General features: G+C 44.6%; 2 protein-coding genes across 3 annotated transcripts in view; both read right to left on the bottom strand.

Annotated features, from left to right (window-relative positions):
- Positions 1 to 252, bottom strand: part of TBCD (tubulin folding cofactor D) — a 165,535-nt gene extending 165,283 nt beyond the window's left edge. The window contains exon 1 of the mRNA XM_044453694.1: positions 242 to 252. The gene's annotated coding sequence lies outside the window, so the exon portion shown is untranslated. The remainder of the gene's footprint in view (positions 1 to 241) is intronic.
- Positions 227 to 14,400, bottom strand: FN3K (fructosamine 3 kinase). 2 transcript variants are annotated; one of them, XM_044453702.1, is made up of 6 exons: positions 13,983 to 14,396; positions 12,812 to 12,963; positions 8,279 to 8,370; positions 7,115 to 7,197; positions 3,926 to 4,048; positions 227 to 2,519 (listed from the first exon to the last, which is right to left on the bottom strand). In XM_044453702.1, exons 1-6 carry the CDS (start codon positions 14,121 to 14,123, stop codon positions 2,181 to 2,183), a joined length of 930 nt encoding a protein of 309 aa, XP_044309637.1. In that variant the 5' UTR covers positions 14,124 to 14,396; the 3' UTR covers positions 227 to 2,180. The 2 variants fall into 2 exon arrangements, with proteins under 2 accessions (XP_044309637.1, XP_044309638.1); XM_044453703.1 differs by lacking the exon at positions 227 to 2,519 and adding an exon at positions 3,674 to 3,808 and having other exon boundaries at positions 13,983 to 14,400.
- Positions 14,401 to 14,657: the final 257 nt, after the last annotated feature.

The following is a 14,657-nucleotide window of genomic DNA, read 5'->3' as shown; positions in this document are numbered from 1 at the left end:
ATCACATTATGTGCAGAAGAGAATGGGTATCTCTAATGGTGATGATGGATGGAGAAACTCCCGATACAGACAATAGCAGGAGGGGGGGGGGGGGGAGAGCCATTTCTGCATACCTGCTTATGTAAGAAACTGCTGTCTTATTTTGAGGTAGCTCCATTTCACTTCCAAAGTTAGATGTACTCAACCACCTGGGTTCACTGATGGTGGGAATTATAACAACACATTGTGAGAGCATGTCAACATTTTATTTGACTATCATATTATATACAAAGTAAATGTTGCACAACTTTAATTCAAGTCTGTTATCCTTAAAGTGAATGTTTAAAGCCCTGGATCACTTAGCAAGATATTTTTGTAACTACTTTCCATCATAAATGAAGATTGCCCCAATATTCACTTAATTTACAACGGAAACAGCAAGTGATCATGATGAAGTACGTGACAAAGGACCAATGATTTTTATAGTAACTCTTCCAAATTAAAAATGCTTTAAAATTCTACATGTTGCAAGTCATTCATGCTCCATGAAAAATTCACATAATAGAGAAAACATGGCCATACTAGAACAATCCAGTAGTTATTTCAATATTTACTTACTTTACTATTTATAAATTACTTATATATTTTCTAATGAGAACTGACAATATTAACAATGCATGAAAGTTGTTAATGGCATGCAATCCTGGACTAATCCTTGCAACATTTGTTAGCCAGGGCAGTCCTGCTAGATGGCATGACATTTTTCATCTAAACTTGCATATGACTGAGCCTTAAAGGTGCAATGCAAGGAGTTATAGGCCTTTTTCTGTCTAAACATGCACAGGATTATGCTGTCATTATAGGAAACAGTTCTTTGCAAAACATGTTTCATTGCATTTCTAGACCACCCATAACCGAAGCTCTCTGGGTGGTTCACAGCATTTAAGGCACCCATCCAGATTTCAACCAAGCCTGATGCTGATTAGCTTCTAAGACCAGACAGGATCAAACACTTTAGGCTATATGGAAGCGAGCATCTTCCCTGCTCCAATTACTTTGGTTGCCCTTTTCTGGATATTTTCCAACTCTGTGATCCCCCTTTTTAAAGGTACTGTGACCAGAACTGTACACAGAATTTTATGTATGGTCACACCATAAATTTGTTTAAAACTAGTATGATATCAGCAGTTTTATTTTCAAATTAGTGTACCTAGCATGAAATTTGCCTTTTCCACAACAGCTAAACACTGGGTTGGAGTTTTATGCATAATTCATTAATGTTATTAATAAACCCTTCAGTGTCTTTCTAGGTCAGTCACCATCCGCATGCATATGAAGCTGAGGTCCCCCCACAACAGGCATCACTTTACCCTGTTCACTGCACAACAGAATCATAGAATAGTAGAGTTGGAAGGGGCCATGAAAGCCACCGGGTCCAACCCCCTGCTGTTGCAGGACACCATGTTACACCATTCTAATACACATAAAAGACCCCAGGAGCATTCTCCATGCAAAGGAGAAACTGGTGACTCAGAACCTGGATTACAGGCTCTATAGTTAAGTGTTAAAGACATTGTATACCCATTTGCACAGAAGTGCTTAAAGCTGTGATCCTGAAGTCTACAAAGGCACCTCTGTGTAAAAGCAGGCTTCCTTGCAGTGAGCTGCCCTGTGCCAGCACTGCTTTTGCAGTTGAGGGAACCTTCAAGAGCTGCTTATAATGCAATGCAATGTAGCAATACACGTATGGAAGGAGCGGGGTGGGGGGGATTGTTACGAGCATACAAGCCACCGTGTATGTTTGAATATACTCTCAGATTTGCATGCTCTTCGTTTCTGCAGCTACTCCTTTGAAATTTACTAACCATTCTGAAATTGGCAAAGTACAATGCAGGCTGAACCATGAGTTTCAATAGTGGGGGACCAGATTGCTAACTATAGAACCAACCACAGTGGAACATTGGAAGGTGCCTCATGCGGAGTCAGCCTGTTGATCATTTAGCCCAGTATCACTAAATACAGACATGAGCGGGCAGCACTTCTCCCTGTCATACCAAAGTGCTTATTTATATGTTGGTTAATAATTACAGGATGCAAAAATTATGAAAGCACTGCAAGTGCCTCCTCATCTTTCAAATGCATTTGATGATGTTCTAACACCAAAAAGGAAATCATTTATTCAAGCAGCCCGTGTTTAAGGATTATTTTAAAAGTTTTCGCATAACATTAAGGGTAGATCCCCGGTATCCTGTCCCAAAGTGGTTCCAGTGATTAATATAATTAAATAACTGGTAAAGTTTATTGCGCTTGTCAAAACCTGGAGCCTTGGGGATTTTGCTGTGGTAAGCAGAAAAGAAAGAGCAGCAAAACCCACCAAACATCATAGCAATTGCAAGTTCAAATTCTGAATGGCCGTAGAAACAAGCAGGATCAAAGAGGATTGGGCCAGAGTCATCCTCAGCAACATTTCCTGCCCACAGATCTCCATGAATGAGTGCAGGAATGATCTCCACATCACGGAACATCTCCGGAATCTTTCGCTATAAAAAGCAAAAACAAAAACCTTAACAATCATCCAGGGAAGCCAAACATTTAATGAGAAAATGTCAAGAACTGATACCTTCTAAGGCAGAAAACATTTTAAGTCCTAAATGTCACATTTTTATTTCCTTTAATCTAATGTCTACATTTTACCTATCATGTTTTGGTTAGCATGATTGAGTTATTGATATGCTTTTGCCTGAGAAAATGATGTGGGTAGTCCAGGATTTGACAAAATAATATCACAGCTCTTTAATAATGGGGCCATTTTTCTTAGCTACTGGAAAATCCTTTTCCCCTTTTGAGGAATGTGACACAGAGAAATGATTTGTAGGAAGTTTGACAGTCAGACAGAAGCGATTCAGAAAGAAGCAAAGGGCTATGATTTTAGCTGAATGGGAAGTACTTGGGACTGCAGGGGGTCCAATAAATCAGCAGTTGTTTTACTTGCTGAGAGAGTGCTGATTTGTTTCCAAAAATGTTCTTTGTGTATGTTTCAAAATAAGAAAAATACCATAGATATTCATGCTCTCTCATTCAAAACCTCCAACATGCTATAGTGGCACTCATATGCTTTGCTTCTCTTGGACCCAGTAATTTCTTGCAGGATCAGAAATGCACTTGCAAAGCAGCATGACTGAATTCTCCCAGTTTCCCCATGACAGGGCAGTAGCCCAGTGCCCCATCTAGAATGCTGCTTCAGCTTTCAGTTGGACTGCTCCAGAATGTCCTTCAACTTTCAGGATTAGCTCTTGGGCTGCAAGCAGAGTGAAGCCAAATAAGCTCTTGTTACATTGTGGATTTCTTGGGGGGGGGGGGGGTTGGGGGGGAGGTCACCAGCCTGAACATTTGTAATGAGGAACTAAATAGGCATTTAGGTAAAGAAGGGCCCTATTTATTCTTCCATTAAGGCAACTTTGGGCAAAAACTAGTCTGTCTGAATTATGAAAATTCAGTGATGGCGAACCTTTTAAACACCAAGTGCCCAAACTGCAACCCAAAACCCACTTATTTATCGCAAAGTGCCAACACGGCAATAAAACATGAATACTGAGGTTTTAGTTTAGAAAAAACAACTCATACAATAACATCTTTTGTCTTAAAAGAAAAACACAATAACAGAGCTTTCAATGATACAAACAGCTTTTTATTGAAAGGTAAAAGTATTCCCATCACATATGCTACTAGAAAGGTAATCCAAGCATAAAAAGAACTGATGTCCGAGCCATGCTCAAGAAACTCCCGAGATGATCACGCAAAGGAAGGAGATCTCATGCCTGTAGTAAATCTGTAACAGCAATGTGGAAAGGCAAAAATACCAGTGCACTTCTATCTTAACCCATGCAGAGCGTGGTACACAGACCTCTTATTCTCTCAGTGGGGTATTTTTGCATCTCCCCCTTACCTTTAGCTGAGACCACAACTCTCTTGCTTCTCTATCTCCATAATCTCTCTCAATCAAATCCATTTGGGCTTGGAGACGGTGGCGTATAAAGAAAGTGGGCCAGTCACTCTGCCATTCATTTGTCTGCAAAATAAAAATAACAATAATTAGATGATCATAAAGAAACAGTAATACAGAGCATAAAGTATTTATCCACTGAACACTTCAGTGGAGGACCACTGTTCTCATCATTTTGACTATAATTTCAGAGTGCCACCTCTGTTCACAGCCACAATAACACAAACATGAACCAAAAAAAAAGCCCACAAAAAATTTATTAATTTATTAATTTAAAACATTTCTATGCTGCCCCATCGCAATAAAGCCTTGGGGCGGCTCACAAAACATCAATAAATAACAATACAATAAAACCCCAGTGCAATAAAACCCCAGTGCATTCTCGGCTAAAAATTTTTTTAAAAAAGGGAAAAAAAGGGGGGGGGGGAACCTAGTTAAATAAATAAATTAACAATTAAAATAAGTTTTAAATAAAAAGTTCTTAGCCAGGTGCCGAAATACAAATAACGACAGCGCCAGGCGGACCTCTCTGGGGAACACATTCCATAGGTGGGGCGCCACCGCAGAGAAAGCCCTTCTCCGAGTACTCACCCTCCTAATGTCCTTCACGGAGGGTTCCCGGAGAAGGGCCTCTCCCACTGATCTCAAGGGGCGGGCGGGCATATATGGACGTAAGCGCTCCTTCAGTTAACCAGGACCCAAGCCGTTAAGGGCTTTATAGGTCATAACCAACACCTTGAATTGGGCCTGGACTTCAATCGGGAGCCAGTGGAGCTGACTGAGAACTGGGGTTATATGAGAACAACGCCCAGTCCCTGTCAGCAACCTGGCAGCTCTATTCTGCACCAATTGAAGTATCCGGACCATCTTCAAGGGCAGCCCCACGTAGAGCATGTTACAGAAATCTAATTGGGAAGTTACCAGCGTGTGTGTCTCTGTCGCCAAGCAGTCATTCTCTAGGAAGGGACGCAGCTGATGGATCAGCCGTCGCCGAAGGAAGGCGCTCCTCGCCACCGCCGTCACCTGGGCTTCCAGAGACAGCTCAGGGTCGAGGAGCACTCCTAGGCTGCGAACCCTGTCCCTCAGAGGGAGTGCAACCCCATTTAGGACTAGGCCCAAGTCCCTCATCCCAAGGTCTGAACCGCCCACCAAAAGGACCTCTGTCTTGTCTGGATTGAGCTTCAGTTTACTGGTCCTCATCCAGCCCCCATTACCTCGGCCAGGCACTGGTTCAGCACAGCCACTGCCTCACCTGGATTGGTGGAAAACGAGAGGCAGAGCTGGGTATCATCAGCGTACTGATGATTCCGCAGCCCACACCTCCTGATGACCTCTCCCAGCGGTTTCATGTAGATGTTAAAAAGCAAAGGGGACAAAATGGACCCCTGCGGAACTCCATGGCATAACTGCCATGGCGCAGAGCCATAGTCCCCCAGCACCACCTTCTCGAATCGGCCATTGAGATAGGAGCGGAACCACTGCAAAGCAATGCCTCCGACCCCCAATCCCGCAAGCCTATCCAGAAGGATACCATGGTCGATGGTATCGAAAGCCGCTGAGAGGTCCGGGAGAACTAACAGGGATGCACTCCCCATTTCTCTCCCTGCACAGGTCATCGTACAGGGCAACCAAGGCAGATTCAGTGCCATACCTGGGTCTGAAGCCGGACTGAAATGGGTCCAGATAATCAGTTTCATCCTAGAGTGCTTGGAGTTGTCCCACCACCACCTGCTCTAGTACCTTGCCCAGGAATGGGATGTTGGCCACCGGTCTATAATTGGTGGCCACCTCTGGATCCAGGGATGCCTTCTTTAGGACTGGTCAGACTACCGCCTCTTTTAAAGAGGACGGTATCCTACTGTCTCTTAAAGAGGCGTTGACCACCTCCAGGATCCAGGTGCCAATCCCGTCTTTGGCTTTCTTAAGTAGCCAGGATGGGCATGGGTCTAGTAAGCAGGTGGTAGGACGTACTCATCCAAGCACCTTGTCCACATCATCAGGCCGCAACAACTGAAATTCATCCATTAATTGTGGACTCGACAGCGTCGATGGCAACTCCCCAGTGAAATCTGATTCAATAGCAGAGTCAAGTTCGTGGTGAATCTGAGTGATTTTCTCCCAAAAATGCTTGGCAAAGTCGTCACAGCGGGCCTTCGAGGGTGGCACCAGATCTCTCTTTGGGCCCGGATGTAACAGCCCCTGCACCACCCGAAAGAGCTCCGCCGGACAGCATTGTGAGGAGGCAATGGAAGCGGAGAAGAATTTCCATTTCCATTGCCAAAATGGAATGCACCCAGATGCACATACTGTGGGAAGACAAAGTAAACAAAAGAAGGATGGTAGAGCAGCCCGCACCAGTCCCAGGGTCTTGCACAGAGGGCAATACTGTGGGTTGCACCCATGATGCTTATGATCATCATATGCTTAGCAGGCAGAATGGCAGACGCAATCTTCACCTCCCTGTCTTCCCACCCTGCACGTTTGCTGGACAGACCTTTTGGCGCCGGACAGCTCATATCCCTGGCCTCTCCAGTCTTCTCCCCTCCTTACCCACCCACACACCTTCTTGTACCCTTCTCTGAGATCATGTTCCCAGCACTGGAGAGGGAGCTGGCATGATTCTCCCAAGCTGACTGCAAGGAGGCAGGAAAGCGAGGAAAGAGTTCCAGTACCCACATCCCAGTGGAACATGGTCCAGTCACATGGTTGAGAACTGAAAATGTCCTAAAGTTCTTCACACAGTGTACAGAGACTTCAGAAGTGCTCTTTCAGTAAATGCATTCTGTTTATATGGCAGCAGCTATTAAAACTTGACAGAAACTGGTAGCCACAGAGCAGCCATTATATTGGTCCACCTTTTATGCTGGACCAAATCAACCTTCCTTAGTGTGTCCAGAATACTAAGGTAGCTGTGTCTTTGATCTTGCATCTTCTTTAATAATGAAGATAGATTTGATGGGAGAAAGATAAGCCTTTTTGATCAAGACAGAGCAACTTGTGGCATCTACCTTTAGAAAGAAAGCAAACATCCCCAGAGATGAACAGCTGAGAATTAAACACGATAAATTGCAAACTATTTATAAATCATCCACATCTAATGGTATAAATCCTTTGTGCAAATCTGGCTCCTACCTGACATATATAGCCACAGCAAGTGACTGTATGGAATCCAAACTTATCCACATAGTGAGATTCAGTGTGGCCTGCCCCTTTCCCTGTCAAACAAAATCAATATCAAATTAATCAAGCAAAATCTAATCAAGATCACAGAATAGAAGAGTTGGAAGGGCCATGAAGGCCACTGAGTCCAACCCCCTGCTGTTGCAGGGCACCAATGGGCATGAGCATCTGAATAGGAGAGATGTCAGGATAAATCATGTCCTGGCTTCCCAAGTCTCCTCTCCTCCTTGTCCCCTGAAACTCCCTTCCTCTCCCACTCCAAGGCTGCTTTCCCAACCTCAGAGAGCAGAGAGTAGCCTGTGCAATTCTTCCAGAGGGGATGAGGAAGGAGGGCAGAGTTGTGTTTTGCTGCTCCAAGATCAGAGCTATCATAGGGCTCCTCAGATGATGGTTAAGGGCCAGAGATCATTTCCCCAGGATGCACAGTGGAAAAACAAAGGGGAAGACATTTCCTTTATTTACAGTACGAACTCTGGTATACCTACTCAAAAGAAAGTGGCAATAATTTTAGTGAGGCTTAATTCCACGAAGCCACAATTCCAGACTCATTTAGGCAGGGAAAGGTCCTCGCTTCCCAGCCTTCCTCAGTTTGGCTATACTCTACGTGGGTATAGAATTGAGCCTTAGATACTAGAAGAGCAGTCCTATAGCCACATTCCTGAGAGTAAGTCACATTGGACTCACTGAGGCTTACATTATAGTAGACTAGTATAGTAACAGTAAACCGCTGCAGTAAACAGTTATATTTGCAGGATCATCGTCACCTGCAGTGTTTATTTACCATGTTAACGAAATGGTAGAGAAGGATTAGACAGCAGCAGAAAATTATAGGGAGAAAATAATTCTTTATATAAATATAGCTCTGCAGAGTTTTAGAGATAGAAAGGTCAATATGATAAAAGGAATGTGAGAATAATATTACTTGCATATACTTCTGAATACAATGGTTAATAGAGTAGTACATAATAAACACCTCGGCCTTCATTCAAAGTATGTAGTGCTTACATCCTGCAAATTTAAGTGCACTTAAGCACTACTAACTTCGTCTGGCCTGAGATCATCAGCAAAGGAGCGGTTATTACATAGCTCTACTAGTGCTCAGAATCTATACTCTACCAACAGTGTTTTCTTCTTTCTTTAATTTCCCTCCAAGTTTTTGGTTATAAAGGTGAAGGTCTGCTACTTGCTCTCCAAGTTTTGCAGAGTACCTAGGGGAAAAAAGGAAATACACCCTGACCTTATGGATTAAGAGTATATTAAAGAGACCCCCAAAGCATCAGCCTGAAAGAGAGATTGCAGATTCATGCATATTATGGAAGGCACTGAGAAGGAAAAGACATTTTCTGTCATGAAGAATGCTAAGGTCTGGAATTAGTAAATTTGGAATTAACTTTGAGAAATCACCAAATCAGTACTATCTGTCAGAAATACTGATTGACATAAACATGGAAAAGAAGTGCCTTATATGAGACAATGCTTTAATATAGCCATACATGTTAGCACTTTCATAATTTTCAGGAACTCTAATGTTTAAATAGGCACAAAGGAGAATGTTAAAGTCTTTAGTCAACGCTGAAATGCTACCTTATTTTCCAGAACAAACTATGACAAAAAATACCTGGAATTTTCCTGCTGGGTTCCCTAAAATCTTATGAATAACCAGTAACTGTCAACCGATGCTTAGTCCTTCATTGTGGTATATATGTTTGATCAACACCAAGCTCTTCAGATAACAAGCGGATGGATTCACAGTATCTCATTCCACACAAGCTAGTTGTGCGTACATTCAGATTGGTCCTGTGTGTGACAAGATCATAAGCAAACCCAGATTCAAAGGAAGTCTTTTGAACCTGGAGATGTGTTGAGAGCCCTCTCCAACATGGGAGCCTCACAGAGGCCTAGAACTGACCTCATCTTCAGCCAGCACAATCATTTACTATGCTGGCTAGGAATGATGGTGGCTATGTTTACCCAATCACAAGGCCATGATACATAGGGCAGTGACACCACCAATAATATGAATTACATTGCACCAGCATAAACTACCTTTAGTGTTATGATGGGTTTTCCAGGGAAGCCTGGCACAGCAGCAAACAGTATCTGCATTGTACTCAATCTCATTTATGCTAGCACAATCTAATTTAGATCTGAGGGTGAGGAACTTGTGTCTGACACCCCTGTCGTGGTCAGATCACTTCCTCGTGAGGATTGAGCTCGAGAGCGGCCTTTCCTTCTGTAAGGGTGCGGACCCGATTGTGCTGGTCAGCCCCCGGAGCCGGATGGATCCGGATGGATTCCTGAAGGACCTGGGGAAATTCCCAGTTGATAAGGCTGGTGCGCCTGTCCATGCCTTGGTCGAACTGTGGAATGGGGAGATGACCAGGGCTATTGACACGATTGCTCCTAAGTGTCCTCTCCCGCCTGGCAGAGCCCATTCATCCCCCTGGTATACATCTGAGCTACGGGCGAAGAAGCGAATTGGGAGACATCTAGAGCGTAGGTGGAGGAAATCATGGGATGAATCTGACCGAACACACTTAAGAGCCCATTATCGGGCCTAAGCTGTGGCGGTGAGGGCAGCAAAGAAGAAATTCTTCTCCGCTTCCATTGCCTCCTCACAATGCCGTTCGGCAGAGCTCTTTCGGGTGGTACAGGGGCTGGTTCATCCAGGCCCAAAAAAAGATCTTGTGCTACCCTTGACGGCCCACTGTGACAACTTCACCAAGCATTTCAAGGAGAAAACAGCTCAGATTCGTCACGAGCTGGACTCCACTAGTGACTCAGAACCTTCGGGGGAGGTGCCAATGTTGCCGTCTGGTCCACAATTGATGGATGAATTTCAGTTGCTGTGGCCTGATGATGTGGACAAAGTGCTTGGACAAGTACATCCTACCACCTGCTTACTGGACCCTTACCCATCTTGGCTACTCAAGAAAGCCAAGGACGGGATTGGCACCTGGATCCTGAAGGTTGTCAACGCCTCTCTAAGGGACGGCCTTCCCCCAGACCTCTCAGTGGCTTTCGATACCATCGACCATGGTATCCTTCTGGATAGGCTGGCACACTAGATACTACCTATTGTAACTATGGAGCTGGAACTCAATGACTTTTGACTGAAAGAGCATGGGGGGCACTAACAAGAGTCAACCAATGAAAACAGAATGGACGATTGTGTGTCTCTAGGTGGCCATCACATTCTCCAAACAATAAGACTCGTAGGGTCTGTGTTAAGGCTAACATAGCATTTGAGAGTACCCTGTCTGGGGCTGGGACATGGTTGCAGGATGCAAGGCAGAGGCACCACCACCAGGGCAAAACAGAACCCAGGGTAAAACAGAATACAAAGTCCAATAGCAAAGTTCAATAGCAAGTCTAAGTCATTGTGACAGAACAAGCCAAGGTCAGGATCCAGAAGTATGTATCAGGGCAAGACAAAGGCATCATCATGAACAAGCCAAAGGCTGAGAACCAGCAAGACAAACAGAGGTGCAGGTTTCTTGAAGCAGGATAACCGGGCAGGATTTGGGAGCGATGAAGGTGTGGCAAGGAAGACAAGGTAGTGAAACAGCAGGGTAAGGTAGGATACACAGCAAGGATTAGGCAAGGTACAGGAACTGACCCACAGCTAGCAGGAAGACCTGCATTGCTAAGGTGATACAGCAAGGTGGGACAGGACAAGAATCAGATCAGGCAAGGTGCAGAAGTTGTATATGGCAAGGCAGGACACAGCAGGAACCAGAGACAAGTGCAGGAGCTGAACCACACCGGAACTAACAGAAAAACCTGCTTTGCTGAGGTAAGACAAGCAAGATGCAGGCACTACAACAAACAGGAAGAACTGGAGCAAAGGGGTTGCTCTTAGATAGCTCTTCTGCCAGAGCTCCCAGCTGTCACTCATCAGAAGGCTGAAAGCTACAGCAGGGCCTGGGACCAATCTTGTGAATACTGAAGTGGGCATTCTGGTTCTGGCCACCAGATGGAGCCTCAGAGCAGCCCAGATCCTGACACAGCCCAGCCTAATGGCACAGTGATCTATAAGGGAAAGCAGGGGAAATTCAGAGGGTTCACAGCTTCAGTATTACTGAAAAACCTGGAGGTGGGTAGGGCCAAACAATCATCTTCTCCCTCTTCCTGCTCCCCCCCCCCACTCTCTAATCTCACACTGGCATTTTTCCCCCCCGATTTATATCCTGCCTTTTTCCTACAAAGGGCTCAAGGCAGCTTACATCTCCTCCTCCATCTTATCCCCACAACAACCACCCTGTGAGGTAGGTTGGGCTGAGAGTCTGTGACTGGCCCAAAGTCACCCAGTTGGCTGCATGGCTGAGCGGGGACTAGAACCCAGATCGCCCGAGTCCCAGTCCCATGCTCTTAACCACTACACCGCACTGGCTCTCACATTTTCAACTTGCAATCAATGACCATCATTCAGATCATGGCTCGCAACTGCAGGCCTTTATGCTCTACACACAGATGCCTGGGAGAGTGGATACACAATACATGAGCCATTGTAGGGCAGAGGTACACAACAGCATCCTTCCTGCTCTTGTGCTGAGTCTTCTTAATAGAGCCTCTCTCTACCAACTTCCTTCTCTTTCTAACATCGCCCTGCATCCCTACCTATTTCTCCCCATGAAGTAGGGGCTTCCAGAGGTGCAGTAGATTGCTTTTAGCAGTCTAAATCACTCAGTTGCACAGGGCTGTTGAAATTAGGCCAAAGGGCATAGGCAGCCCTAGAACTGATGGTTGTTCACCCCTATCTGGTCTGACTATTTCCTCACCAAGTCACTACAGCCCTTATGCCTAGTTCTGAACTACACTGCATGATTGAAAAAGCCCTTAAAGAGCAATGGATCACTGGTCTCTAAACAACTAAGCATCTGCCTTCCACTGAAACTGAGTAGCAAAACCCAGATCAAACTATAAAGATTTTATAGACGTTAAGAACCATGTGAGGTCTGAAAGTTAGCATTTGGCCCGCAGGAAGCCCATCCAGCCCAAACATTCCATACAAAACAGCATGGACATTCTCAGCACTTTGACAGATGCATATAATTGTCAAGGTGCAGAGTACATGGAGCTGAGGTAAGTAATGGGAGAATTTCCCTTCTGGCATAACTTCACTGAAGTCCTCCCATGATATGGATGTGAGCTTGTTAATTCTCTATAATATACTTTACTTCCAAGCCTATTATGTTTAAAGACGATAAAACATTCCCTTCCCAAAATTGCCATGGAGAGGCAACACATAAGAAAATGCAGAGAACCAACAACCCAGCTTGGTTGGGAAACTTAGAAAGAAATTGAGCCCGAGATTCAGTCTGGCCCTCCAAGCTTCCCCAAATGTCTATGTGCCTTTCTGATAGCCATTCCCTTCTCCCCAGCCACAAAGAGTTTGGTCATTTCCTGACTTTTGTGCAATGCCTCCCACCCAAGAGGCTAAAATGTCTCTCCTCTGGTTTAGCCACTGAAAGCAATCCTAAGAGCTGTGAGCGACAACATGCTGGATTTTTGTTGCTGCCCTATTTTGGTCCCACCCCTTTGCCTGCACACCATTAGAATGCAGGCCCTTGAGTGTCCCTGAAATTGCATGAAGCCCTTGGGATGAAAGAAGTTCCCCACCCCTGTCTGAGCAGCCCTCAACCATACTTGCAGAGGCGCTTCATTCTGAGGTACTCCATGGCAAACGCAGCTCCACCTCCTGGCAGATCCATCACTTTAATTGGCTGTGGGACCCGCACAGTGTTGGTTTCCTGAATGGCTCGTAAACTTGCCATCTCCCCCTCAAACATTGTCCTAGCCTGGTCAGAAAGAAGAACAGGGCTGAATACAACCGTTCCTTAAGCTGCACATTTGGCTGTCGCAGGAGAGCTTTTTTTTGTCATTGTAAGGAATTAATATATGGAGGAAAAATGTAAAGACAGCAAATTTTAATAAAGTTTCAGTGGAAATGTTAGGCAGTCACATTTATTTAGATTTGTAAACTAGCCTATCCTTGAAAGCTGGGATTTGCACACACACTCAAAATGCTGGAATGGAATTTACCAATAGGTAACAAATAAAGAATAACAAGGGCCCTGCATGTAATTCACTAATGTAGGGCCCACTGATAGCAGTATTGCCAATTTGTCCTGTGTACAACATTAGAAAACTCTTTTAGCATAATCAGATTAATTAATAATTCTCTGGAATAGATCTGTTTATGCACAGATAAACTATGGGAAGATAAATCAGAATAATTTCTAAGGCATAGGCTTGCTTTACTTGAATTCACATGTTAGTCAACAAGAGCATGGGAGAAAGAACTACTGACTACGGTGTGACAAACCAGGAATTAAATACAGATTACCACAGGTAATCCACTGTTTGTATATTTTGGTTTGATTGCACACTATTAAATATCTGGAAGCAAAAAGGGATTGTACTGTAAGATTTCAAGTGTTCTCAACACTGAGTCAGGAGATGACCTAACTGGATCCTTATTCCAAGTCCTTAAACTTTTTTTTTAAACAGGCTTTAATTATTGGTTTTACTGAGAGCTTTAGCTATAGGATGCCTCCTAAACTGAAATCATCATCTTAGAATCACTGTAAAGCTATTTCTCTCTAGATTTCACACGTAACAAGAGAAAACCAGTCGTCTATCGTCAAGCGATCTCAGAACAATATTAAAGGTCCCCGGACCTCGCCCACCACAACATATAAATCGAGGACAATCCCACACCGGATTCAGCTTGCCAAAGGGGAGCAGCCACCCGCCCACCCGTCTTCCCGAATGCAGCCATATTAGTAACTACAGAATTGTCAATGTCGTCGATAACCTGAGGCTTGCTGTTGATTTTAACAAACACCCGCCCGTGATCGGTTTCATAGCTCTGCCCTTGGCTTATGCACCCGCCTCCCGAGCTCCCAAATGCCTTCAAAACCGTAGTTTTCAATTCGGTTTTCAGCAGCTTTTCCATGGCGCTTAAATGCTGCCTGTTGTTGTCGCTATTGTTGTTGTTGTCGTATGATTCCCTCTTCGGCCTCCAAATACTGCAAGCGGAGTCCTTCTCTTGCTTTATTCTCTTTGCGGCAAAATGCAAACTGACGCACAGCAAGCAAAATGAGCGCGGGGGCTGCGCCTTTTAATAGCCAGTAGAAAAAGCCGATCAGCTCCTAATTTTGCAAAATAGCCAAAAGGCTTAATTATGCTAAGAATAAATTAGGAACATGTAATCTGTTGCAAACAAACGTGGTTGCTGGGTATATCTTGGGGGCCTTCCGAGGCTGCCCCGATAGCTGTTGTATTTGTTACGGATTTTTTACTTTGGACTCTTTCCCCCCGCCCCACCCCCCCTTCTGTGCCCACGTGAGTGCTAAATAAATAACATCTTAAAGGAATCCAGTAGGGGGAGCGCTCCTCAATTAAACCGCCGATCCAAGGTTTACAGAAAAGCAGGCTTCGGGGGAGGGGGGTGTTACACAGCTATTACATTTTAAAGAATTAAATGGAA

This window comes from Varanus komodoensis, unplaced genomic scaffold (genome assembly GCF_004798865.1).
Source record: "Varanus komodoensis strain SLA01 unplaced genomic scaffold, ASM479886v1 scaffold7_1, whole genome shotgun sequence".
Taxonomy (NCBI): Eukaryota; Metazoa; Chordata; class Lepidosauria; order Squamata; family Varanidae; genus Varanus; species Varanus komodoensis.
The sequence above is the reverse complement of the archived record's forward strand: the minus strand, read 5'-3'. Positions and strand labels throughout refer to the sequence as shown.